This window comes from Nerophis ophidion, linkage group LG01, assembly GCF_033978795.1.
Source record: "Nerophis ophidion isolate RoL-2023_Sa linkage group LG01, RoL_Noph_v1.0, whole genome shotgun sequence".
Classification (NCBI taxonomy): Eukaryota; Metazoa; Chordata; class Actinopteri; order Syngnathiformes; family Syngnathidae; genus Nerophis; species Nerophis ophidion.
The window spans coordinates 79,728,987-79,754,064 of NC_084611.1; the positions used below are offsets into that span (position 1 = coordinate 79,728,987).

Consider the following 25,078-nt stretch of genomic DNA (forward strand, 5'->3'; position numbering starts at 1 on the left):
TGGATGATACAGCAGAGGATTGGTAATGTCATGTGGTCAGATGAAACCAAAATAGAACTTTTTGACATTCTGTCTCTCACAGTTGAAGTGTACCTATGATGAAAATTACAGACCTCTGTCACAATTTTAAGTGGGAGAACTTGCACAATTGGTGGCTGACTAAATACGTTTTTGCCCCACTGTACATGTCCTTTAAAACTGACTTTGAAACATACATCCATCCATTTTATACTGCTTGTCCCTTTCGGGGTTAAGGGGGATGTCGGAACATATCTCAGCTGCATTCAGGAGGAAGGCAGGGGACACCCTGGACAAGTCGCCACTTCATCGCAACTTTGCAAAATAGTTGTACTTGTAAATTGAGACAATGTTGATGTCTACCGTTGGATCCACGTTGTTGGTTGGGAAATTACCAAATTTCAGTGGTCAAATCAATGTCGCAACCTGACATTGAATAAATGTTGTCAAAAAGCACGTTGTTTCAACGTTGTATTTGTGCTGCAGAATATTGGTTGGAAAATGACCAAAATTCCATGGTCAAATCCACGTCAGAGCCCAATATTAATAAACGTTGACATAAAGCAAGTTGTTTCAACGTTATGTTTGAGTTGTTCAACGTCAGGACGTAATTCAACGAGTTCTCAACGTTGTTTTTGTGACGCTTTGCTGGCATTGTGGTCATGCGGGTGCGTTCTCTCATAAATGCAGGCGGACTGGACACAGCGTGAAGGTAAGAAATGATGATTTATTTATACTATAAAACAGACTAAGAACAAAAACACTTGCACAAGGCACTAAAGACAAAACCAACAGAGCTAGCATGGGAGCTAGAAAGAACAAAAGGTGATAGCATGTGAGCTAGGGAAACAGACAGAGGAATAGCTTGGAAGCTAACGAATAGAAAAATACTTTTACCACAATCGGGGATCGCGACGTCACCTGTTGCATCGGACAGCAAACTAGACTGCGAGGATGAATGAACAAAAAGGGCAGGCTTAAATAAAGGAGATAATCACAGAGCAGGTGCGCGTGAAAAACAAAAAACAGGTGACACTATTGTGTAACTATGGCAACGGAACAAAACAGGAAGTGCCACCAGGAACTAAGGAAGTCAAATCACAGAACACGATACCAAGACGGAACAAAAACAGAATATGACATGATCCAAGTAATGGATCATGACAGTTTTAATGCATTGTGCCTTCTGGGTTTACAACGCCATTAATTAAGTGTGCTAGGACAGTCCCCCAAAACAATAATGGTCCATAAGGCTTTTGAAAGACAAAACCCAGCATGCAAAAGGTATGCACGTACTTTGCATTTGAAGCCCATCATGTTTGTGACAGTCCACCCTTCACCACCCCCTTTCTACCGAGGAGGAAGGAAACCACAGAGACGTGCGCTCGTAGTGTGTGGTTGTGTGTGTGCGGCACAACCAGCGCTCGCGCTCATATTATATTAAACAGGATTTTCCCGAGCAGAGTGCGGCTGCCACCGAGCTTCCGAAGTCTTCCTCAGGATTCCCGCCTCAGCACAAACACTGCGGCCCAATGTTTTGTTTTGGAAGCGTCATTGTTCCGCAGCGGGTGAGGGTGGGGGTGGGGGGGTTGTGGCATGAAGAACTAGGCATGAGTCAGCGCTTTCATCAACTCACCACTCACCTGCCACGCGCCGCTCAATTATTCAATGTGTGGAGGCTTTCATCTCACCTGGCCTTTACTAAGGTTTTTTTTCAAAGGTGCCATTAGTGGCAAAGTCACCTTCTGCTTGCAGTCAATATTGTGTTGTTTTGTTGCATTATTGTGTTGCTATGCCCACAATATTGCAGCTAGACGCACACACACACAGTGGATATAGATTGTTTTTATTTATTTTTACTTAGACGGAGCACCTACTCTGTACTAAATATTTTTACATGTATGTATGCATGTATGTATGTATGTATGTATGTATGTATGTATGTATGTATGTATGTATGTATGTATGTATGTATGTATGTCTTCCAATGAGGAACCAGTGCCTGGGGACTCTGTGAAGGACTCTCCTTCTGGGGCTCAGGTTGCTGTGGTAAATAAGAAGCCCGGAGTTGCTGGATGCTGTGGGGCTGTCTCGGTTGACAAGTCACTGCAGCATTGCGTGGGCATTGGGGACGTTGCCTCTAGATTGACAGACTGAGTTGGCCATTCCTCTATTTAAAAAGGGGATCCGGAGGATGTGTTCCAAGTATCGTGGGAGCACACTCCTGGTAAGGTAATTAGGTGTACTGGAGTAGAGGATACACAGGCTAGTCGAACCTCAGATTCAGGAGAAGCAGTGTGGTTTTCATTCTGGTCGTGGATCTGTGGACCAGCTCTATGTATATTCTCGGCAGAATCCTAGTCTCGATGCGTTTTGTGGACTTGGAGAAGGCATTTGGCCAAGTTCCTTGGGAAGTCCTGTGCTCAGAAAGTATGGGGTATCAGGTGACGGTTTGATACCTATATTATCGATGTCAAAGCTTGTTCCGCATTGCCGGCAGTAAGTCAGACTCGTTTCCAGTGAGAGTTAGACTCCGCCAGGACTACCCTTTGTCAAAGAGTCTGTTTCCAACTTTTATAGACAGACTTTCTAGATGCAGTCAGGACATTGAGGGGATCCGGTTTTAGTAGGTCTCTTTTTTTTTAGAATGATTCGGTCCTGCTGAGTTCATCTGGCCAGGATCTTCAGCTCTCACTGGATCGATTTGAAGCTGAGTGTGAAGCAACTACGATGAAAATCAACACTTCCAAATCCAAATTCTTGGATATGGGGTTGAAATCCTGCACCAGGTGGAGAAGTTCAAGTACCTTAGGGTCTTGCTCACAAGTGAGGGAAGAGTGTATCGTGAAGTTGACAGACGGATCGGTGGAGCATCGGCATTGAGGGTGGACACTGCATCGGTCCGTCGTGGTGAAGAAGAAGTTGAGCCGGAAGGCAAACCTCTCAATGTACCAGTTGAGCTACGTTCTATCCTCACCTATGGTCATGAGATTTGGGTTGTGATCGAAAGGATAAGATCACAGGTACAAGTGGACGAAATGAGTTTCCTCCGTCGGGTAGCGGGACTCTCCCTTAGAGTTAGGGTGAGAAGCTTTGTCATTCGGGAGAAGCTTAAACACATGGTATTTGGATCTTAATAGAGCAGGTCATAAATGTTCTGACACATTCGTTAGGGTTGGGTTGAATAGATTGGGTTCAATGTTAACAACAATGTCTTCCCTCACTCGGGAACAAAGCCCCGATGTACTTGAAATCCTCCAACTGGGACATCTGGTCAGAATGCCCTTCCAACTGATAGGAGGCCATGGGGAAGACCCAGAACACATTGGAGAGCTAATGTCTGCCAGCTGACCTCGGAACGCCCAGGGAACCCCTATGGAAGAGCTGCATGAAGTAACTGCTCAGGCTGCTGTCCCCACCAACCAGAATTAGAATAAGCGGAAGAAGACGGATGGATTGATATTGAGATAATTTAGGGTCAAAAGTTTTGTACTTAAAAAATATATAGTCTTTTTTTTCTAAGATGTCCGTCGTAATTCCATGAGCCTCTCAATTGATAGCACGGACCCCATGTGAAATTTGTGCCAAAAGTCTGAATCTGGAAACAAAGGGACTGAAACCTGAAAAAAAGATCTGCAACTGAAAAAGAAAACACAAAAAACGTGAAAAACAAGATCTGAATTTAAAAAAACAGATGCTCAAATATCAAAATTTAAAAGTGAAAAATAAAAATAAGGAATGATTTCAAATGATTATCAGAATGAATCATTATTATATTTGACTTAACAAAATAGTCTCCACTCATTTTCATTTTGAATACACAGATGTATTTTTCAAAATAATACATCAAAATTTGTTTTTTCATTTCCATGGTTATTTTTCAAGTACAACAGTTTGGCGGCCCTACAGTAATTTAGCTCTTTATGTATGAAAACTACGTTAAACCTCTCTCAGGTGACTAATACTGAAATATTGACTAAAAAAAATTAATAAAAAAAATCAAATCTACATACATAATTTGAATAATATTTTTTTTTAATATAAAAAAATTTAATGTAAGGTAATAATATAAATAATTTTAACATAACATGGGTGATAGGGATGGAACCATTTTTTTAATTTTTATTTTATCATCTATTTATTTATTTTTGTGTTACAACATTTATTTAACTTTATTTATGAACTGAATAAAACGTGTGTTGGAATCATGCATTTTCTTTCAATGTCATTCATTATAACCAGATTTAATTATAAAACAAACAGTTTTCATAATCCAACATAAAACCTCACAATGGAAATGAAAGGCTTGCTAATTCGAAAGGATCACGCTGAGTTTATCTTTCCTGGTGCAGGCTATTTGTTGCAAGGAAAACTTTCTTGTTGGCCCATTGAAGCTTCATTGCCTCAAAACAGCACAACAAGGACAGGGAAAGTTGGTGGAAACAGGGAATCACCGCTTCTCTTTAAAGGTGCAATATGTTGTAATGTGGCCAGAAATAGTACTGCAATCAGGCATACATTCCCCCTGTTAGCCTATATGTTGATGTGTCATTGACCGGGCTAGCATGCTAAACTACACTAGTGTGATGGTGCTTCGCTCCTAAGCATTGGTTGTACGAATATACTAGCAATGTTAGACAAAATCATGGACTGTATTGGACAGTATAGTTTACATACAGAATGTATATTTACATTTATTACAAGTAATGAAAAAAGTAAATGCCTGACTTCCCCATAAAGGAGGAAATTAGCAAGTTTTGTGTCAGATGAAAAAATCTTCTACGCCTTCAATGGTCTCCATCTTTCAAAGGCATCCCCGATACAAATCCTCGTTTTGTACCTGGCTTTGTCATGGATAAGTTGAGAATCGTTACGACACCTTTTAGATTTATTAAGGTCTGAAATGTTTAGTAACTTTACCAGTGGCAGTAGCTCGACGAAGAGGGCGCTTGATAACTGGCAACCTGGATGTGACATACTCCCTGACTTTTTAATTGGTCAAGCTGTAGAGGGCGGGGCATCGAAATGAAAACAATAACAAGATTTCGGGGCTGTAAATCCAATTTAGAAATGAGCATATCCCGGCTAAATTACCATTATATGTTATAAAGGTATTCGAAAAGAACATGATTTATACATGTCTTTTGACATATCAGGACCATTTAACCTTTGAGTAATGTTCATATTGTTGTTACTCAGCCAGCATTTGTGGGTATGATGGACCAGTTGCATTTTGTGGCTTTTAATGCCTCACAATCAAACACTTTTATGTTAAAATACTGTACAAACATCTGGTCAGTATTTTAACATAAAAGTTCTTGATTGTGAGGCATTAAAAGCCACAAAATGCAACAGGTCCATCAGACCCACAAACGCTGGGTTTTATTGGTTTAAAGCAGGGGTCCCCTCACAATCAAACACTTTTATGTTAAAATACTGAACAGATGTTTACCTTATCCAAACAAACATCTGGTCAGTATTTTAACATAAAAGTCTTTGATTGTGAGGCAATAAAAGCCACAAAATGCAACGGGTCCATCAGACCCACAAACGCTAGCTGAGTAACAACAATATGAACGTTGCACGGAAAATTTCTTTGATAGTTTCTGCATCCCACAGGGATTCTTCTTTTGTGTTTCTGCTTTAGAGGTTCCCACACAAAGTTGCAACATTGTTTGTCAACACTGTCTGCTCTCATTTTCTTGCACATTTTGATCCTGTGATGTTCTGTGTATCTACACTCTGTCTTCCTCCTGTCTTGGCCTGCTGTGTGTGTGTGTGTGTGTGTGTGGTACACAGAACATCAATTTCCACGGACAGCTTATACTGTATGTAATAAAAATGTGTAGGGGGGGTGTATGGTGTGTGGTCATTAAACATGTATTCTGATATATGTTCACAGAAAATGAACCAAAGTCAGTGAGTCTCAGTTTGAAAAATTAATTAATTGTATCATTTTTCTTTTCAGAAAAAATTAAAACGGGTCCCACAGACCCGAACACCCCACTTGACATGAAATGATTACATATGGCACCTTTAACTTGGTTCGTCTTTCCAGCTTGGAGTGTCTCACTCAGTTGCATCACGTTTTGTACTTTCTGCACTTTTTGTAGCTCTTAGGGTCCGAGCTGCTCGCTGTCGGCCATTGCCGTGCACTGCTGCTACTGCCACGGCTCACGGCGGCTTCACGTGGATCAAGCAGCTTGCACAGTGATTACTTTCAGGGGGAAAATCCTCAAACGGGGCGAGAGATAAGCTCTTTTTAATATGACGCTACCTTCGCCGTCAAATGCGCTGCGATAATAACATTATATTATTGCACATGGAAAGGCACATGCAAACATTTTGCAGCGTGACCTTCTATTTCCCTCGTGCTTAGCTTCATTGGGCGAGTTGAATTTCCCACAGCTGTGCGTGCACATGCGCATGAAATTCATTGACATCATCATGAAAGGGGATAAATGTGAGTGGGGTGGGAAAAATTGTTGTGTTCTCTTTTGTTATCGCCAATCCTTGCAGGCATTGTAACACACAGCAAAGGTTTACATTCCCACTTATTAGTCTTGAACTGAACAGAATTAAAGGCCTACTGAAACCCACTACTACCGACCACGCAGTCTGATAGTTTATATATCAATGATTAAATCTTAACATTGCAACACAATTTAGTTTACTAAATTGCAATTTTAAATTTCGCTCGAAGTATCCTGTTGAAAATGTTGCGGTATGATGACGCGTGCGCGTAACGTCATGGATTGTAGCGGACATTTTCATCCAGCACCGATCCCAGCTATAAGTCGTCTGCTTTAATCGCATAATTACACAGTATTCTGGACATCTGTGTTGCTGAATCTTTTGCAATTTGTTCAATTATTAATGGAGACGTCAAAGAAGAAAGATGTAGGTGGGAAGCGATGTATTGCGGCCGCCTTTAGCAACACAAACACAGCCTGTGTTTCCTTGTTTACATTCCTGAAAGCTGACGGTGAAGCTTTACTATGTAACAGAGCGGTCAAGCGAACATGGTTCGCTACCACATGTCAACCGGCAGATTTCGGTGAGAAAATGGTGGAAATAAGTCGGCTCTTACCGTAGACATGAGCGGAGAGTTTGCGTCGTTCCTCCAGCAGCTGTGGACTCTCTTGCCTCCTCCCACCGGCCGCCCCCGACCGGCAAATGCTTACACAGTGGAGGAGGGGAAAAAAAAAAATCTCAGCCCGGCTTCCTTGCCTTGTCGAGAAACGTGGCTGCCCTCGGAGACACTGGTTGTCACCACACCCGTGGCTACACTCCTCCAACTTTCAGGTACGACCATATAATCTTGCTAAAACACTAGTAACACAATAAGCAGTTAAGGGATTTTCCAGAATTATCCGGTATAGCTCGGTTGGTAGAGCAGCCGTGTCAGCAACTTGAGGGTTGCAGGTTCGATCCCTGCTTTCGCCATCCTAGTCACTACCGTTGTGTCCTTGGGCAAGACACTTTACCCACCTACTCCCAGTGCCACCCACACTGGTTTAAATGTAAAAATTAGATATTGGGTTTCACTATGTAAAGCGCTTTGAGTCACTAGAGAAAAAGCACTATATAAATATAATTTACTTCACTTCACATACTAGTAAATCTGTCTAATAACATCTGAATTGCTCCCACTGCCCTCGTCTTTTTTTTTTTTTTTTTCCCCTAGTCCTTCACTCTTACTTTCCTCATCCACAAATATTTCATCCTCGCTCAAATTAATGGGGAAATCGTCGCTTTCTCGGTCCGAATCGCTCTCGGTGCTAGTGGCCATGATTGTAAACAATGTGAGGATGTGAGGAGCTCCCCAACCAGTGACGTCACGCGCACATTGTCTGCTACTTCCGCTACAGGCAAGGCTTTTTTATGGAGCGACCAAAAGTTGCGAACTTTATCGTCGATGTTCTCTACTAAATCCTTTCAGCAAAAATATGGCAATATTGCGAAATGATCAAGTATGACTCATAGAATGGACCTGCTACCCCCTTTTTTAATAAGAAAATCTCATTTCAGTAGGCCTTTCAATGAATAATAAAAAAAAAGGCTTTTAAACAAACTTGGCAACATTTTTTGAGAAGTAATATTGTATAAAGGCACAGCAGAATATGGAGGACACCTTTAAGTGCTGAATATTTCATTACTGTCTGGTTGTTTGTGTGTGTATTTCTCACAGTCAAAGGGTTCACTTTCAGAAATCTCACAACAATTGAGGTCACCACTGTATAATAAAATGCACCATTGTCCAGAAGTCCTCCTTTGCTTGGACATGTAGTTTGAAGCAAAATAAATGGGAAATAGATTTTTGGGAGTATTAATAGATGATAAAATTACCTGGAAATCTCATTTACAAAATATACAACATAAGGTGGCAAAAAAAAAATTCAATAATGAATAAAGCAAAATACGTCCTGGTCCAAAAATCAATTTATATTCTCTACTGCTTGTTAGTGTTACCATATCTGAGTTATTGTGCAGAATATGGGGAAACCACTACAAATGTGTGCTACATTCGTTAACTGTGTTACAAAAAAGATCAATTAGAATAATACATAATGTTGGATATAGAGAACATATAAACCCTTTATTTATTGAGTCAAAAATATTAAAGCTTGATGATTTGATAAAATTGCAAATTATAACATACGTACTACTAAAGAATGTACAACAATTCTTCTCAACTAAAGAGGAGAAATATAACCTTGGAGGAAAATCTAATTTAAAACATTTGTATGCACGTACAACACTTAAAACGTTCAGCATGTCAGTATGTGGAATTTAATTATGGAATGGATTAAAGGCCTACTGAAACCCACTACTACCCACCACGCAGTCTGATAGTTTATATATCAATGATGAAATATTAACATTGCAACACATGCCAATACGGCCTTTTTGGTTTACTAAATTGCAATTTTAAATTTCCCGTGAAGTGTCGTGTTGAAAACGTCGTGGAATGATGAGGCGTGCGCATGACGTCACGGACTGTCAGGAAATATTAGCGCAGCACTATTTGCGGTTAAAACTCGTCTCTTTTCGTCACGCAATTAAACAGTATTCTGGACATCTGTGTTGCTGAATCTTTTGCAATTTTTTAAATTAATAATGAAGTGGAGTTGGGAAGCTTTAGCTTTTAGCCACACAAACACACTGTGATTCCTTGTTTAAAATTCCCGGAGGTGAAGCTATACTATGGATCAGAGCGGTCAAGCGAACATGGATCCCGACCACTTGTCAACCAGCAGGTTTCGGTGAGAAAATTGTGTTAAAAAGTTGCCTCTTACCGGGGATCTGTGGAGTTTGCGCCGTCCTTGTATCTGCCGCCGACTTCCCTCAGACACTGGCCTCAAGACACCCATGGACACACCCCTTCGACTATCAGATTCTATTTAATCTCACTAAAACACTAGCAACACAATAGAAAGATAAGGGATTTCCCAGAATGATCCTAGTAAATGTGTCTAAAAACATCTGAATCCGTCCCATTGCAATCGCCTTTTTTTTTTAACTTTATTTTAATTTTTTTATTATTTTTTTAGTCCTTCGCTATTAATATCATCATACACAAATCTTTCATCCTCGCTCAAATTAATGGGGAAATTGTCGTTTTCTCGGTCCGAATAGCTCTTGCTGCTGGAGGCTCCCATTAAAAACAATATGACGACGTGAGAAGCCCTCACCCTTGTGACGTCATCGTTTGCGACTTCCGGTAAAGAGAAGGCTTTTTTATCAGCACTAAAAGTTGCGAACTTTATCGTGGATGTTCTCTACTAAATCCTTTCAGCAAAAATATGGCAATATCGCGAAATGATCAAGTATGACACATAGAATGGACCTGCTAACCCCGTTTGAATAAGAATATCTCATTTCAGTAGGCCTTTAAGTAAAGAAGTTATACATTGTACTGATATGGTCCAGTTTAAGAGGCTGTTCAAATTAATAGTGCTTACAAAGTACAAAGAAGAAGAATTATGAGAAACACTTTCAACCTTATTGAAAATAAGATCTTCTTCATCACAGTATGTTAATAATGACTGAATTAATTAATTACATGTTACAAAACTGTTGTGTTACTCATTCACGGATGTCATTTTGCTATTTTGCTGTAAAGAAGATCAGTGAATGAATGTATATATTTGTGAACGCTCTGACGTGGGAAAGGGGTAGGATTAAATACGCTTTGATTCTTCCTACTGCTTTTCGGACATGATGTATTGTGATATGATATGAAATTGCCTAATGTATAATGTTGTAGGTATGTCATGTTCGAAATAAACTAAGAAAGAATAGTGATGTAGAGTAGCCATATTAAAAATATTATGCTTTTGTAATCGGTCGAAATAGCTTATTTTCTATAACAAATTAATCCTGTTTTACTTGTATTTATAATGTTTATAACCAGACGTCAGCAGGGGGCGCACTGCTCATTGCATCACAAATATGTGTGTGGCTAAACGACAGAAGAAGTAAACATGGATAGAGTCAGTATAATGGAAGATACAGCCGGAGCGCTCCTCGTCACTTGTCAACAGGTAAACATAATGTAAACTTATCAAGAATTTAAAGTCCACAATACATGTTACAGTGTGCGTAGTTTGACAAATGGTTGTGTTGTTCAGAAGTAGACGCTCTTGCGGACCGCAAGGTTAACAAACATGGCGGATGCTAATTAGCCTAAATACATGCCTTCCTTCCTTCCTTGTGTAACAAAGTCAAAACAAAAATGTGTTTTCCACCTGTATATGTTTGTTAAACTCAAAGGGTCACAATGTGTTTGCGTTTGGTAGCATTGTAATTCAGCTATAAAAATAAACAGCTTTGTAAGTATACAAAATTAAGATTTCTTACGCTAATGTTAATTAGCTAAAGCGCGATTATTAAACCAGTTCCGTTTTGAGTCGCTTCCGGTTTTAATGTAATTTCAAAATAAAACCGTGTCGTAAAGTTTGGTGATGCTAGAGCAGGGGTAGGGAACCTATGGCCCTAGAGCCAGATGTGGCTCTTTTGATGACTGCACCTGGCTCTCAAATAATTTGTAGCTGCCATTGCTTAACACGATAAGTAATGAATAAATCAATCAATCAATGTTTACTTATATAGCCCTAAATCACTAGTGTCTCAAAGGGCTGCACAAACCACTACAACATCCTCGGTAGGCCCACATAAGGGCAAGGAAAACTCACACCCAGTGGGACGTCGGTGACAATGATGACTATTAGAACCTTGGAGAGGAGGAAATCAATGGATGTCGAGCGGGTCTAACATGATACTGTGAAAGTTCAATCCATAATGGATCCAACACAGTCGCGAGAGTCCAGTCCCAAGCGGATCCAACACAGCAGCGAGAGTCCCGTTCACAGTGGAGCCAGCAGGAAAACATCCCAAGCGGAGGCGGATCAGCAGCGCAGAGATGTCCCCAGCCGATACACAGGCGAGCAGTACATGGCCACCGGATCGGACCGTACCCCCTCCACAAGGGAGAGTGGGACATAGGAGAAAAAGAAAAGAAACGGCAGATCAACTGGTCTAAAAAGGGAGTCTATTTAAAGGCTAGAGTATACAAAAAATATCCGCTGGTAATCACAGTATCAAAAATGATGTTCAAAATATAAAACATTCTCATGCATTTTCATCCATCCATCCGGTTTCTACCGCACCTGTTCAAAAAGTCGCATTAATGATAAGAAGTATTTTATTTATTTTTGGCTAGCCTCAGAATAAAAATGTTATTAAAAAGATTAAGAGACTTATTATACTCTAAAAATGTTGGTCTTTCTTAAAAATGCACGCATATAGTGGTATTCAGTGTTTAAAAAAAAAAAAAAAAGCTGTATGGCTCTCACGGAAATACTTTTTAAAATATTTGGCTTGTATGGCTCTCTCAGCCAAAAAGGCTCCTGACCCCTGTGCTAGAGAGAGCGAGAGAGTTATGATAAATGCGCATGCGTCTCCAGGCTCTGCTTTTTATCCATTGATTTATCAGATTTAATTTTTTATTATCTATAGCAGGGGTGTCAAAAGTGTGCCCCGGAGGCCATTTGCAGCCCACAGCTAATGTTTTCAAGGCCCACGGCACATTCTAAAAATACAATTAAAATAAACAAAAACATATCAAAAGTGAAATAAAAAAGCTTGAAGAAAAAGTTGCAATGTTGACTAATAAAACAAAGCTGTTTTTTTAATTCCAAACTGTCATTGCTCAAAACATAATATTGAATCAAAATTAATGTTTTTATGAATTATTGACCTAGCCAAGGTTCCGATTACTTCACATCAAATATTCCAGTAAGAAAAATATTTTCGGCTAAATTTTTTTAGCCCAATGCGGTCTGCGAGTCAAAAAGTTTGGGGACCCCTGGTTTAAAGTATTTATTATCACCAAGAAGTAACTGCTCACTTCAACCTCATTTCATCTGACACTCACGGTATTCAGAGAAGAAAAAAAATAGAGGCACATCATGTCTTTACATCTGGAGGGGTTTCACAAATTAAGCATTAATGGGTGAAAGACAAATGTGGACTTATTCGCCAATCGCTAAGTAATGTATTCGATTGACATAACAAGTGCTCTGCTGCTGTGATCGTGACACTAATTGGTTTCCTGCTACAAATATTACTCTCATCTGCAATTCAAGGCTGCAGTTGTTTTAATGGTGTGAAGTTCATATTTTGTCTCATTATTTAGCCATAAATGACAAGGTTGTTCAGCAATGTTTACTAGCGATATCAAGATTCTGTATATACTGTTGAGCCTACGTGAGATTTATTTATCGAGTTTATTAATACTATTGAGGACATTTTCTTCATGATAACAATTATCACCAAAGACCCGAATGACCAATGTGGTCATCCGGGTCGAATAGAGGACTTCGCTTTCCTGCACAACAACAACAACTAAGCTTTTAGTTTCTGTTCTGAAGATAGACATTTAAAATAATAAACAAAATATTTATTACTAGATCTTAACATTTATTTGCAAGACCAGTTTTTTTGTTATATTTAGGTATAGCAACCACAGGAGAACACAAACTAATGTGATTTATTGTATTTTCTGTATGTTTAAATCTGCTATCAAACACTACTAAAATATCCATTCATCCATTTTCTTCCGCTTATCCGAGGTCGGGTCGCGGGGGCAGCAGCCTAAGTAGGGAAGCCCAGACTACTCCCTCTCCCGAGTCACTTTGTCCAGCTCCTGCTGGGGGATTCCGATGTTTCTAGACGACTAATTTAGTAGAGAATAAACTTGATTGCATTACAGAAAGTTTCTCAATTTTCAAATAAACATTTTACAAAGCGATCCCTGGAGGCACAAGCATGGTCTGATTGTATTCCATAAGATGATGAAAGTTATATTTTTAAGAGCCATTTCCTTGGAAGCAATTTAGTTTTTTCCCCTGACTTTATTACCTCTATGTAAGCTCTTTCCTATCTACCCTTTTAAACGACTGGAACACCAAAGAACAGAACAGCGATACTGCATCTTCTGCTCAAACTCTACACCAGGGGTCGGCAACCCGCGGCCCCAGAGCCGCATGCGGCTTTTTGGCCACTCTGATGTGGCTCAGCTACATAATCGCCGATCCCCCCGAACTTCTCCCGGACATCACCCGGGGTTAACATTCTCCGATTTTCACTTGGACTACAATATTGAGGGCGTGCCATGATGGCTTTACTTTTAACGTCCTCTACAACATGTCATCGCGTCCGCCTTTCATCATGCTATTTGCGTGCCGGCCGGCCGGACGCATGCGTTTCGCTGCTTTAATCGTCACACGTACGAGATTGCAAGGCATACTTGGTGATACAGGTTACACTGAAGGTTGTGATATAAACAACTTTAACACTCTTACTAATATTCGCCACACTGTGAACCCACAACAAACAAGAATGACAAACACATTTCGGGACAACATCCTCACAGTAAAACAATATAAACACAACATAAAAATTACCCAGAATCCCACGCATCCATGAGACTTCCTGGCTATATTATACACACCCAACCCCGCCCACCTCAACCGACGCACGGAGGGGGGGGGGGGGTTTGGTGCTAGCGGGGTGTATAATATATCCAGGAAGTGTCATGGATGCGTGGGATTCTGGTTAATTGTTATGTTGTGTTTATGTTTTCTTACAGTGCAGATGTTCTCCCGAACTGTGTTTGTCATTCTTGTTTGGTGTGGGTTCACAGTGTGGCGCATATTAGGAAGAGTGTTAAAGTTGTTTGTATCACAACCTTCAGTGTAAACTGTATGGCTGTTGAACAAGTATGCCTTGCAGTTGTGTACGTGTATATGCGGAAGCATCAAACAACATGTCACAGGGCTGGCAAGCTGTTTGTATATGTTGTAGAAGGCGAAGGCGTCAAAGGCAATGGCTTCGTAGTACGCCCTTATTATTGTTATCTGGGTGACCATCAGCAGATATTCGAGAGAATGGTTGCGGCTCCCATTATCTTCTTTATTATGTAAAACGGGTCAAAATGGGTCTTTGAGTGGTAAAGGTTGCCGACCCCTGCTCTACATTTACCCTCACTTTTGTTTGATCAAGCTGCTTGACTATAGTGGAAATTAAGCCTCGAAGAAGGAAAACGGATGTGATGTCGTATGCAACCCACCTATAGAGGTAGTTTTATTATGAAAAGAGAAACAGTTACCACGGGAAAACTTGCAGAAGTAATGCAGCAGTCTTTTTTGTGTTATGAGCAAAATATTTTAAATTATTAAAATAAATGTATTTTACTTGGATGAGTTTCTCATCGTTTGTCTATCTTTTGTCAGTGTACTTGGTGTAGGAAAGGTGGCGCTGGACTCATGTATGGGAACATCAGCTTCCCACTTCGTATCAGTGATTGGTGCAGTGCCCCTGCTGAAGGGCAAACAGTGCAGCCCTGGTCAGCATGCTGCTGCAGGATTACTGGGAGTGTTTTTAGGGATCAATACATTTCCTCTTGCATCTCCTTGCCTCACTGTCCTCAGCCTTCATCTTCTTCAGCCACAAGTTTGACATTGTGCTATTTACGGCAACACAATGGATTTTTGCGATGAAAACAATCAATGGGGCCCAATTTACAACTCCTTGCGTTTTGTGCTTGTGTCAGCATCTTTTTCTCTGGAAAACTTTTAGTTGCGTTTTTTTTCTCTTTAAAGCTACTGCATCTTGGTTTTACTGGTAAAATATTTGCACCGCAGAAGCACAATCCTTCTATGCCTCCTTGGGTCATATTGTCATAGTTGTGTTTGTCTGCACAAACTCACTCGTGATGCGTAATTAATGTGTCAGTGTGATTTGATATTTTCCGTGCAACAATGACACTAAGTGGAACATAATTACACGTTTCCCACATTGGCTGGTCTCCATTCTTTTACATCATTACTTATGTTTTTTGTGTTTTGAATCCCTTAAGTAGGGTAACGAGTGTGCTTCGCAAATCATACGATGATCGTTATCATATGGGTTGTTGTTGTTCAATGTTCAGGGATCCCAGTGAGGTAAAGAAAAATAGAGGAATTGAAAAATATTCAAATTCAAGGGGGCCCTTTTGAAGTTTTACCAATTCTAAGATGCTTTGGAAGGCAATTTCCATAGTAATTCTGTAAAGCAGTGGTTCTCAAATGGGGGTACACGTACCCGTGGGGGTACCTGAAAGTATGCCAAGGGGTATGTGAGATTTTGAAAAAATATTTTAAAAATAGCAACAATTCAAAAATCCTTTATAAATATATTTATAGAAAATACATTAACAAAATATGAATGTAAGTTCATAAACTTTGGAAAAAAAATACAACAATGCAATATTCAGTGTTGACAGATAGATTTTTGGTGGACATGTTCTATAAATATTGATTTTAAAGATTTCTTTTTTTGTGGAGAAAAGTTTAGAATTAAGTTCATGAATCCAGATGGATCTATTACAATCCCCAAAGAGGGCACTTTAAGTTGATGATTACTTCTACAAGTTTTTCGTTTTTTTATATCTTTTTTTCCCAAATATTTCAAGAAAGACCACTACAAATGAGCAATATGTTGCACTGTTACACAATTTAATGAATCAGAAACTGATGACATAGTGCTGTATTTTACTTCGTTATCTCTTTTTTTCAACCAAAAATGTTTTTTTCTGATTAGGGGGTACTTGAATTAAAACGTGTTCACAGGGGGTACATCACTGAAAAATGGTTGAGAACCACTGCTGTAAAGAAAACCTACAGTACCAATGGTTTCTATTTATACATCTGAAAACCAAACCTCTTTAATAGTTAATTAGTTTTTGTTGAGAAACTGTCTTTGCCATATGAATATTCGCCATTCCAAGAATGTACGACATCCATGGTTTATTTAATGAGTTTAACGTTTTGTCTGATTTGAGAAAATCTCCACTACCTCACTAAAAGGCATTTAATGAATACATATGATGTGATTGCTATATTTGACAACAAATATTGTAATGGTAAAAACTCAAATATACTTAGTTAAGTCATGGCTGTAAGATTGCATTCATGGTATCTGCTGTAAGTTTGTTTGTTCAATTATATCATAAAGCTTTTCATTACATGTAATCTTAATAAATTAATGATTATACTGTAATGGTGGTGGCGAGATGAAGGAGGCAGAATGACTGTGCACAAGTCCATCCATCCATTTCCCACTGCTTGGCCCTTTTTTGGGGTGGCGGGGGGTCGCTGGAGTCAATCTCAGCTGCATTCGGCCGGAAGGCGGGGATACACCCTGGACAAGTCGCCACTTCATCGCAGGGCCAACACTCTGCCTTTTATTTATTTTCACAAAGCAAGTATTGCATATAGGCAGGAGCACAACTGATGAGAATAGCTATTCGAACACTTACTTGTTTCTTCTTTGCGCCAAGACACCCTAACCACAAGGCCACAGTGAGCTTGCCACTGTGCCCTGGAAAGTGTGACAAACCTCACACATGGGACAGTTTAGTAAGTATAAACGGGGACGGAGTGGCCGTGCCAGCAACCTGAGGGTTCCTGGTTCGATCCCCACCTTTTACCAACCTTGTCACATCCGTTGTGTCCTTGGGCAAGACACTTCACCCTTGCTCCTAATTGGTTGTGGTTAAGGCCTTGCATGGCAGCTCCCGCCATCAGTGTGTGAATGGGTGAATGTGGAAATAGTCTCAAAGCGCTTTGAGTACCTTGAAGGTAGAAAACCCCTATACAAGTATTACCCATTTACCATTTAAACAGTTTAGTTATATTGTAAAACTTACAAACGTTGCTTGGAGTGATGAATGAAGAATCCATAAGAGTTGGTACGCTATGGACGGCTAGAGGACTGAACGACACTTCGGTTGAAATTTTAAAAAAAGCGCTGCCGGTAAATGAAAGGACACGGCAGCACCTGCATTGAGCGAACTCGTCCAAAAACAAACAACAAAACACATTTTTTTGTGTTTTTGCCATTTTTTCTATAACATTTTTTGGATTATAGCTGCAAGCGAAAAAAAAAAATAGCCGTTTATGATTGATAAAAACCCCAAAAACTAAAAGGAAGAGAACCACTGTTTAAAAGCCCACTTGTGTTTCTTCACTGATAAGAGTGTTCTGGCAGGTGTTTACCAATTTTTTTGGTAACAATACAGCAGTCAATAATTCAGCAGTCTTTGACCACACTGTAAAAACGCCTCTGTGTCATATTTCTCTGAGTATGTATTGATTAGGATGTAACAATAACACTGTTATTGTGACCAAAATGATCATTAAAAGACAAAGTTATTATTATTGCAGTATTGTTGAATGTGATCAAAAAGTAATTATACAACACACTAAATTATTATTTTTTTCTAAATAACTATAATAGATAGACACAATTTTTGAGAAAAACACACTATTTTGCAAGTCTATAAATGTTCTCATTCATCCAGGTCATTGTCATCTCAGGACATTCAATCGATCGGAACTGGACTGTTTGGTTTGTCTTAGAAGATGTTTCGCCTCTCATTTGAGTAGGCTTCATCAATTCGTGCTCATAAACCTAGATAAGTTACTTGTTGGAGGCTAAATTGCAGTCAATTTTGCATGTTTTTATGCTTCACCGGTTGTGTTTTGATCTTAGTATTTTATCTATTTTAATGGATAAGTTTTTATTTTAAATCTTGATTTGTACTGTAGAACTATGAGATGTATTTAAATGAAAAGTGCATAACAAATACCAACTATTATTTAGCTGTCCTTGAACGCACTGTAAAAAACATCTCCATCCCTTTTCCTGTGAGAAAAGAACCAATTATCATAATTCCCTGCTAAAAGAACAGAGCTTGGGATTTCAATGTGCGCAATTGAATTGCTTAGTTGCTCAGACAGTAATGTTTTTGCATTAATTAACATTGGGGTATGTTGTTTCATAATGGGGAAAGACGTCAATGTTTCTTGTTTTTATGTTAACTTTTAAGTTAGGGCTGGGCGATATATCGATATACGCGATATATCGCGGTTTTGTCTCTGTGCGATATGGAAAATGACTATATTGTAATATTCGAGTATACGTTATCACGCAGTTGTTATTAGCTGCACTCCTTCTTGTGTTTCCTTCTGACAGAGTGTAAGCGCAGGTTCTTACATACGTCACATACTGTCATGTCATACGTCATATACGTATACGCCCTCGCCCAGCAGAGAGGTAGCAGCGTGGCTAACGTTAGCCGTGATGCTAGCGGAGTGTTGCGAAGGTGCGAAATAAGGTGCAAATCTGGTACATGAAGGAAGAATTAATTCCCAAGAAAAACAGCAGGGGGTCCATCGTCTGGCGGTGGTTCGGCTTCAAGTGGGAATATGTCGAATGGACCACTTTAATTTGTCAAGTGTGGGGCATAAGCGTTGCTACCAAAAATAGCATTACTGCTAATATGTAGGATCATTTGAAAAGTCATCCGCTAATAACTTTAATAAATACAGTTTTGGTGAATTGACCTAGTTGTGATTTCCTTCTCTGCATGAAAGTTTCAAATGATCATATGTTAATGCAGTATGAACAAGAATGTTTTAATGTAGACACATAGAATCATCATCCTGCTGTGAATATATGTATCAAGTGTTCATTCAAGGCTAAGGCAAAATACCGAGATGTATATCGTATATCGCGATATGGTCTAAAAAATATCGTGATATTAAAAAAGGCCATATCGCCCAGCCCTAATTTAAGTGCATGTGCCTCACAATACGAAGGTCCTGATTAATCCTGAGTTCAATTTCGGGATCTTTCTGTGTGGAGTTTGCATGTTCTCCCTGTGACTGCATGGGTTCCCTCCGGGTACTACGGCTTCCTCCCACCTCCAAAGACATGCACCTTGGGATAGGTTGATTGGCAACGTTAAATGGGCCCTATTGTGTGAATGTGAGTGTGAATGTTGTCTGTCTATCTGTGTTGGCCCTGTGATGAGGTGGCGACTTTTCCATTGTGTATCCCACTTTCCGCCCAAGTGCAGCTGAGATAGGCTCCAGCACCCCCCGCGACTTCGAAGGGGACAAGCGGTAGAAAATGGATGGATGGATTTAAGGTAGCGCGCTAGAGGAAGTCCGTCTGTGAGTTTATCAAAGTGCTGCAAGTCAATCACGGTTTTTTGATCATTTTATTTGAAAACAATTCTACCACGGTTATCGTTAATACTCTTTATGGGTACATTCCTATGGGCTATTCATATCAACAAAAGAAAGAAACTATCCGCTGTTCACCGTCACAAAGATCACTCCACCTTTTTTATGTGCGCTCTATGTCCACATTTTTAAATTTGTATTTATTACACGCAAACGATTAATTGAAGCACTCGATTTAATCGATTAACCGTTGCAGCCCTAGATGTGATTACTCCCCCAAACGAATAGTTGCAGCACTGCGGGGAACACTGCATGTATTGACTTACATTGTATTGTTTTTAGCAGATTTAGTTAACACAATGTATGAAAGTGGCCTCTCTGCATCCTTTAATTTGCTGCAAAAAAGTGGACACCATTGAACTAAAGAGGTGAGTTCTGACCTGTTTAGTACTGCACTGAAAAGGAAATACTTTGTAGTTTGGTACTGTCGACAGATATATTCAATGCGGCGTGGTTTTTGTAGTTTTCCCACAGGGAGAGTAGAGCAGGCAGCATGTACAGGGGGATGATGTGGGATGTGGGAGCAATTCAGGCAACCAGCAGTAGGGGAGGAGGAGGAGGAGAGGCAGGGACATCGGGGGCAAAAGGCTTAACACATGGCCTGATATCGAACCATTGTAAGACCACCGTAGCGCTGACAGGGTTCTGGCTGATGTCCAAAACAACTTTCTACCATGACTGCTCATTCAAGTGGAGGGTAAATGTGCCTTTTTTCCAGGATTAGAAGGCCGCAGGTATATTCCCAAGCTGTAAAAGGTCAATTGTCATTTAGGAATACTCATTAAAAATGTCAGAGAAATGTGCATATTACCTCACTGCCCGAAAAATGGCTGTGCATTAACGCTCATTCCGCTTTTTGCAGCTGCTTTTTGGGGCGACATCGCGTTAGACGAGGAAGACCTGCGCATGTTCCAGATTGACAGGACGATAGACCTGTCGCAGCATACGCACACACACCCCCTACTGGGTGAGTGATGCATTGTGTTTTAACCGTTCAGCGGTGCGCATGCTCAGTTGTGATGGTTGATTTTGTCTCATGTGAATGTGCCAGAAGGTCTGTACGACCATGAAGTGTCAAAGAAGAGAGGGTCTTTGTACCTGCTGCTGGAGAGGATACGGCATTTCGGCTTGGGTAAGGTGATGCTCACACACTCATTGACCACACTATTGGGCAACTTTAATTAAATCTATGTGCCGTTTGATAATGCACAATTTTGAGTGATACTTTCGAAAATGAATTATTTATTAATATGTTTATTATTGTGCTCGTTGCATGTGCAAACGCCCTGCATCATACCGACAGTTCTAATATTTAAGCTCAATGCTCCAAGATCCAGAGTGGCATTAACAGACATCAAATAAGTAAATAAAACATTATAAAAATCTCTGAATTTGCTCATTTGGTTGGGACATCTTGTTGTCTCGTGGTTGATTCTTTACATGAGGTGAGAAGAAAAAGTAAAACTGAGTGCTCCAGAGAGGAAATAAATTTTGGATATAACAGGGAAAGTCACCTCGGCAGTATGGCTGTTTTTTGGGGGAGTTTTTTTAACGGACTGTAGTCAGAACAATGTGGTCTGTAAATTATGCAAAGCGCTCGTCCCCACCAAGAACGGTAATACCACACCATTTTAGATGCGCTCACCCTTTAGAGCAGTGGTCCCCAACCTCTTTGTAGCTGCGGACCGGTCAACGTTTGATAATATCTCCCGTGGCCCGGCGGGGGCGGCGGGGAGGGGGGATTAATTTTTATTTTTTTTAAAATGTTGTCATTAAAAAGGGAGGTTTTTGTCATGAAAAAGGGAGGTTTTTTTGGGTTGGTGGTCTAATTGGAAGTGTATCTTGTGTTTTTTATGTTGATTTAATTAAAAAAAAAAAAAAAGTAAATTAATAAAAAATTATTCCGCGGCCCGGTACCGGTCCGCGGCCCAGTGGTTGGGGACCACTGCTTTAGAGCACAGCTGTAACTTCTGGAAGTAAACCTGCAGAAATTACTTCTCAGTTTTCGCTGTTTACATTTTCACACTATTTTGTTACCCATTATTAGGCCTTTACTTACATATTCCTTATTTTTGCATGTTCATTTTAAGAGGTTATTGTTAAGTGTTCAATGTGGTTTTAGAATTGATTACATTGTTCCAAATGTTTCACTTCCAATAGGATTTCGATATTGAAGCCTTGGTCGATACTGATATTCATCCGTTGATGAAAATAAATTACTAAAATAGAGAACAATGGTAGGTATAAAAACACTGACCAATTTTTTTAGGGATGTAACAGTATTCTAAATACTGGCATATTTCGGTTTCAAAGTCTTCTCAATAATACCGTGACGTTTGATGGTATGGCGTGGCGCAGTGGGATAGTGGCCGTGCGCAACCCGAGGGGCCCTGGTTCAAATCCCACCTAGTACCAACCTCGTCACGTCCGTTGTGTCCTGAGCAAGACACTTCACCCTTGCTCCTGATGGGTGCTGGTTGGCGCCTTGTATGGCAGCTCCCTCCATCAGTGTGTGAATGTGTGTGTGAATGGGTAAATGTGGAAGTAGTGTCAAAGCGCTTTGAGTACCTTGAAGGTAGAAAAGCGCTATACAAGTACAACCCATTTATCATTTATTTATCATTTAAAGGAAAACTTGGTGAGTGTAGTTTTTTCTGGTGTTTTAGCGTTGCCGGGTCTGTAAAAGAACTGCATCTCCCACAATCCTCTGCGCAGCGCAGGCCGATGAAGGTGGACTGTAAGCAGGAAGTGAAGTGTGTTCGTATTTATCGTAGAAAAGGGGAATTGTTTTTTGGACCTTAAATCTGTCCATAACTGGTTGAGTTATCTTGCTAACAGACAGACAAGCACAAGCCAAAATGTAACCTCTTTGGCGGAGGTAAGAAAGTCTGTGTTCTGGCAAAGCGAAACGCACCACTTTCGTTTGAGGCATTTACAAGTCTGCACAGAGCCAGCCGGTCTAGTCACGCTGCCTGGCATACATCTTCAATCCAGCCATCTATTTTTCAACTGCTTGTCCCTCGATGTAGAGGGGGGCTAGCGGAGCCTATCCCAGCTGCACTGGACAAGTCGCCACCTCAAACCGTCGCACTGAAAAAATATTTGAACCCAACGAAGCCAAACATAAGTTTGTGAGGTATTTACATAAATAAAAAAAATATTGTTAGTTTACTTTTCTGAGAAACAATGTTTCCCAGACTGATATAAAAAAATACTACAGTAGAGGACACTGCTGCCCATAATGTAAAAGTTAAAAGACACTAAAACCTACATTACTGTTTTACACTTGTCACACACTGGATGTTTACATTGTTACTTTAAAGACATCAACTCTTAAGTTATTCTTAAATAATAATAACGAGATGTTTCTAAACAAATATTTGCAGTTATAAAAACTTTTTTGTTGTAATAAATATGACTAAAACATTTTAACATTATGTGTGTGTTCAATTACAGTGAGTGTGTTTATCCTAAACATTCCTGACACTTAATTTTACACACTATGGCATTTTTACCAAGCTTATTTTTTGGACATATACCGCAACGATATCGTATCGTGGCTTTAATAATGTGATAATATCCTTCCATGAGATTTGGTACCGTTACATCCCTTCTATTTATTAATAACTATCTCAAATGGACTTATTTTTTTAAGTTGTAGTGGAGTGGTAATTGTTTTTGGTGGTACCTGGTGGTCACAATTTATCAAGTTAAACTCACAACACAGTAAATTGAATGATACGGACACGTTTGTTACTGGATTCTTTCTACTACGCTTCTGCCTTGGAGACTTTGTATGTGTAAGTAATTTCAACTATTATTTGATACTTGTTTGTATTGATGAATGCATTTATAAGCTGCCGTATTGTTAAATTAAGTACACTTATTATGTATCTAAACTTGTGTGCTGTAGGCACGGTTAGAGTTTGTGCCACACTGCGAGAAGGTCCACGGTTCGATTCCTAGACTTTTTAGAGTTTGCATGTTTTCCCTGTGACTGCATGGGTTCTCTCCGGGTACTCCGGCTTCCTCCCACCTCGAGGTAGGCTGATTGGCAACACTAAATTGGCCCGAATGTGTGAATGTGAGTGTGAATGCTTGTTTGTCTGTGTTGGCACTGTTATGAGGTTGTCACTACCTTATAGCCTATCATGTCTACCTTTTGTAAATTCATAAAATACAAAAAAAGACTCATCTTGCGTGCTTATTGAGGGACATTTAGATATTAACTAGCTTTACACAAGTAGACACGCTGCAGGACTGCTTGTATCTTAGCGCCTGTATTACTTGTACCTATATTGTACATGCAAGCCGATATAATCCAATACATGTTTGTTTTTTTATGATATCTGATTAATATCAATATCGGATCTGGACATCCCCTACCTAGCATTAATTCAGCTCAGAAGGATTAGAACATGATATTTATTAAACACTGCCAAAAAAGACTAATTAAATTCCTCATGGAGCCCTAATTATTACAACAATGTTGCCAGTTGTTCAATTAAGTCTTGAAGGCCCTTCAACAAAATAGTCTGTGGTGAAGTGTCAATAAATGACACTTTACCAAATTCCATTATGGTCTTTCAGACTTTCTCCCCCTGAAAAACTCCAGTAAGGCAGCTGCCAGTCACAGAAGCGAAAGCGGGAAAAGCGTCAAGGCAGGAAATACTGCCAAGAGTCGCTTTCCTCGAGCGGCCACATCCCGAGCAGAGAGGATCTGGCCTGGGGGAGTCATTCCCTACATCATTGGTGGGAACTTCACTGGTAAGTAATCAGGTTATGAGTAATAAAACACACAACAATAAAGTCACTCATTTAAAGAGTGTGTTTTTCGCAGGTAGTCAGAGGGCAATGTTCAAGCAGGCCATGCGTCATTGGGAGAAACAAACATGTGTGACGTTCATCGAGAAGACCGACGAGGAGAGCTACATCGTGTTCACCTACCGACCCTGCGGGTGAGTTTTTGGAGCAACGCTTTGTGTGTCTGTGTGCAGTAGTGACCTTGTCACAGCGTGAGACGATACGCTCACTCAACAATGGCTCCGCTTTCCTTCCTGTCCTGCTCCTGTTTCCACATCCCGCCAATCACACGGCTGGCTTCTAAGTGTTTGTAGGTTTTCTATGTATGTGCAGGGGTTGACTTCACTCACTACTCATAACAATAGCCTCTTTACACAGAGATCCTGCAAAGTCAGTTTTAACACAGAAAAGCGTCCTAACCTTGTGATCATGTAATGAGGTGCATGAGCGCCAACGTCTGGTGTGGAGTATGAAACACAGTGGTACCTCAACGTAAGAGCACCCACATTTAAATGTTTTGAGATGAGAGCTGTCTCTTGGCTAATTGATATGCTTTAATTTGCAAGCAGAAATTGAACTTACAGGCTATTCATTTGTGTAACGAATGCCAAAGTGAACCC

At 40.1% G+C, this 25,078-nt stretch overlaps 1 protein-coding gene across 2 annotated transcripts in view; it reads left to right on the forward strand.

The window, feature by feature from the left end:
* Nucleotides 1-25,078, forward strand: part of tll1 (tolloid-like 1) — a 100,855-nt gene that overhangs the window by 31,105 nt on the left and 44,672 nt on the right. The window contains exons 1-5 of one of the 2 annotated variants that reach the window (XM_061912766.1): nt 10,452-10,565; nt 20,518-20,622; nt 20,707-20,787; nt 24,246-24,422; nt 24,496-24,613. In XM_061912766.1, the coding sequence (XP_061768750.1) occupies nt 20,562-20,622; nt 20,707-20,787; nt 24,246-24,422; nt 24,496-24,613 (437 nt within the window). In that variant the 5' untranslated portion in view covers nt 10,452-10,565; nt 20,518-20,561. Of the gene's footprint in view, nt 1-10,451; nt 10,566-20,517; nt 20,623-20,706; nt 20,788-24,245; nt 24,423-24,495; nt 24,614-25,078 lie in introns of those variants that run through there. The other variant, XM_061912758.1, reaches the window with a different exon arrangement.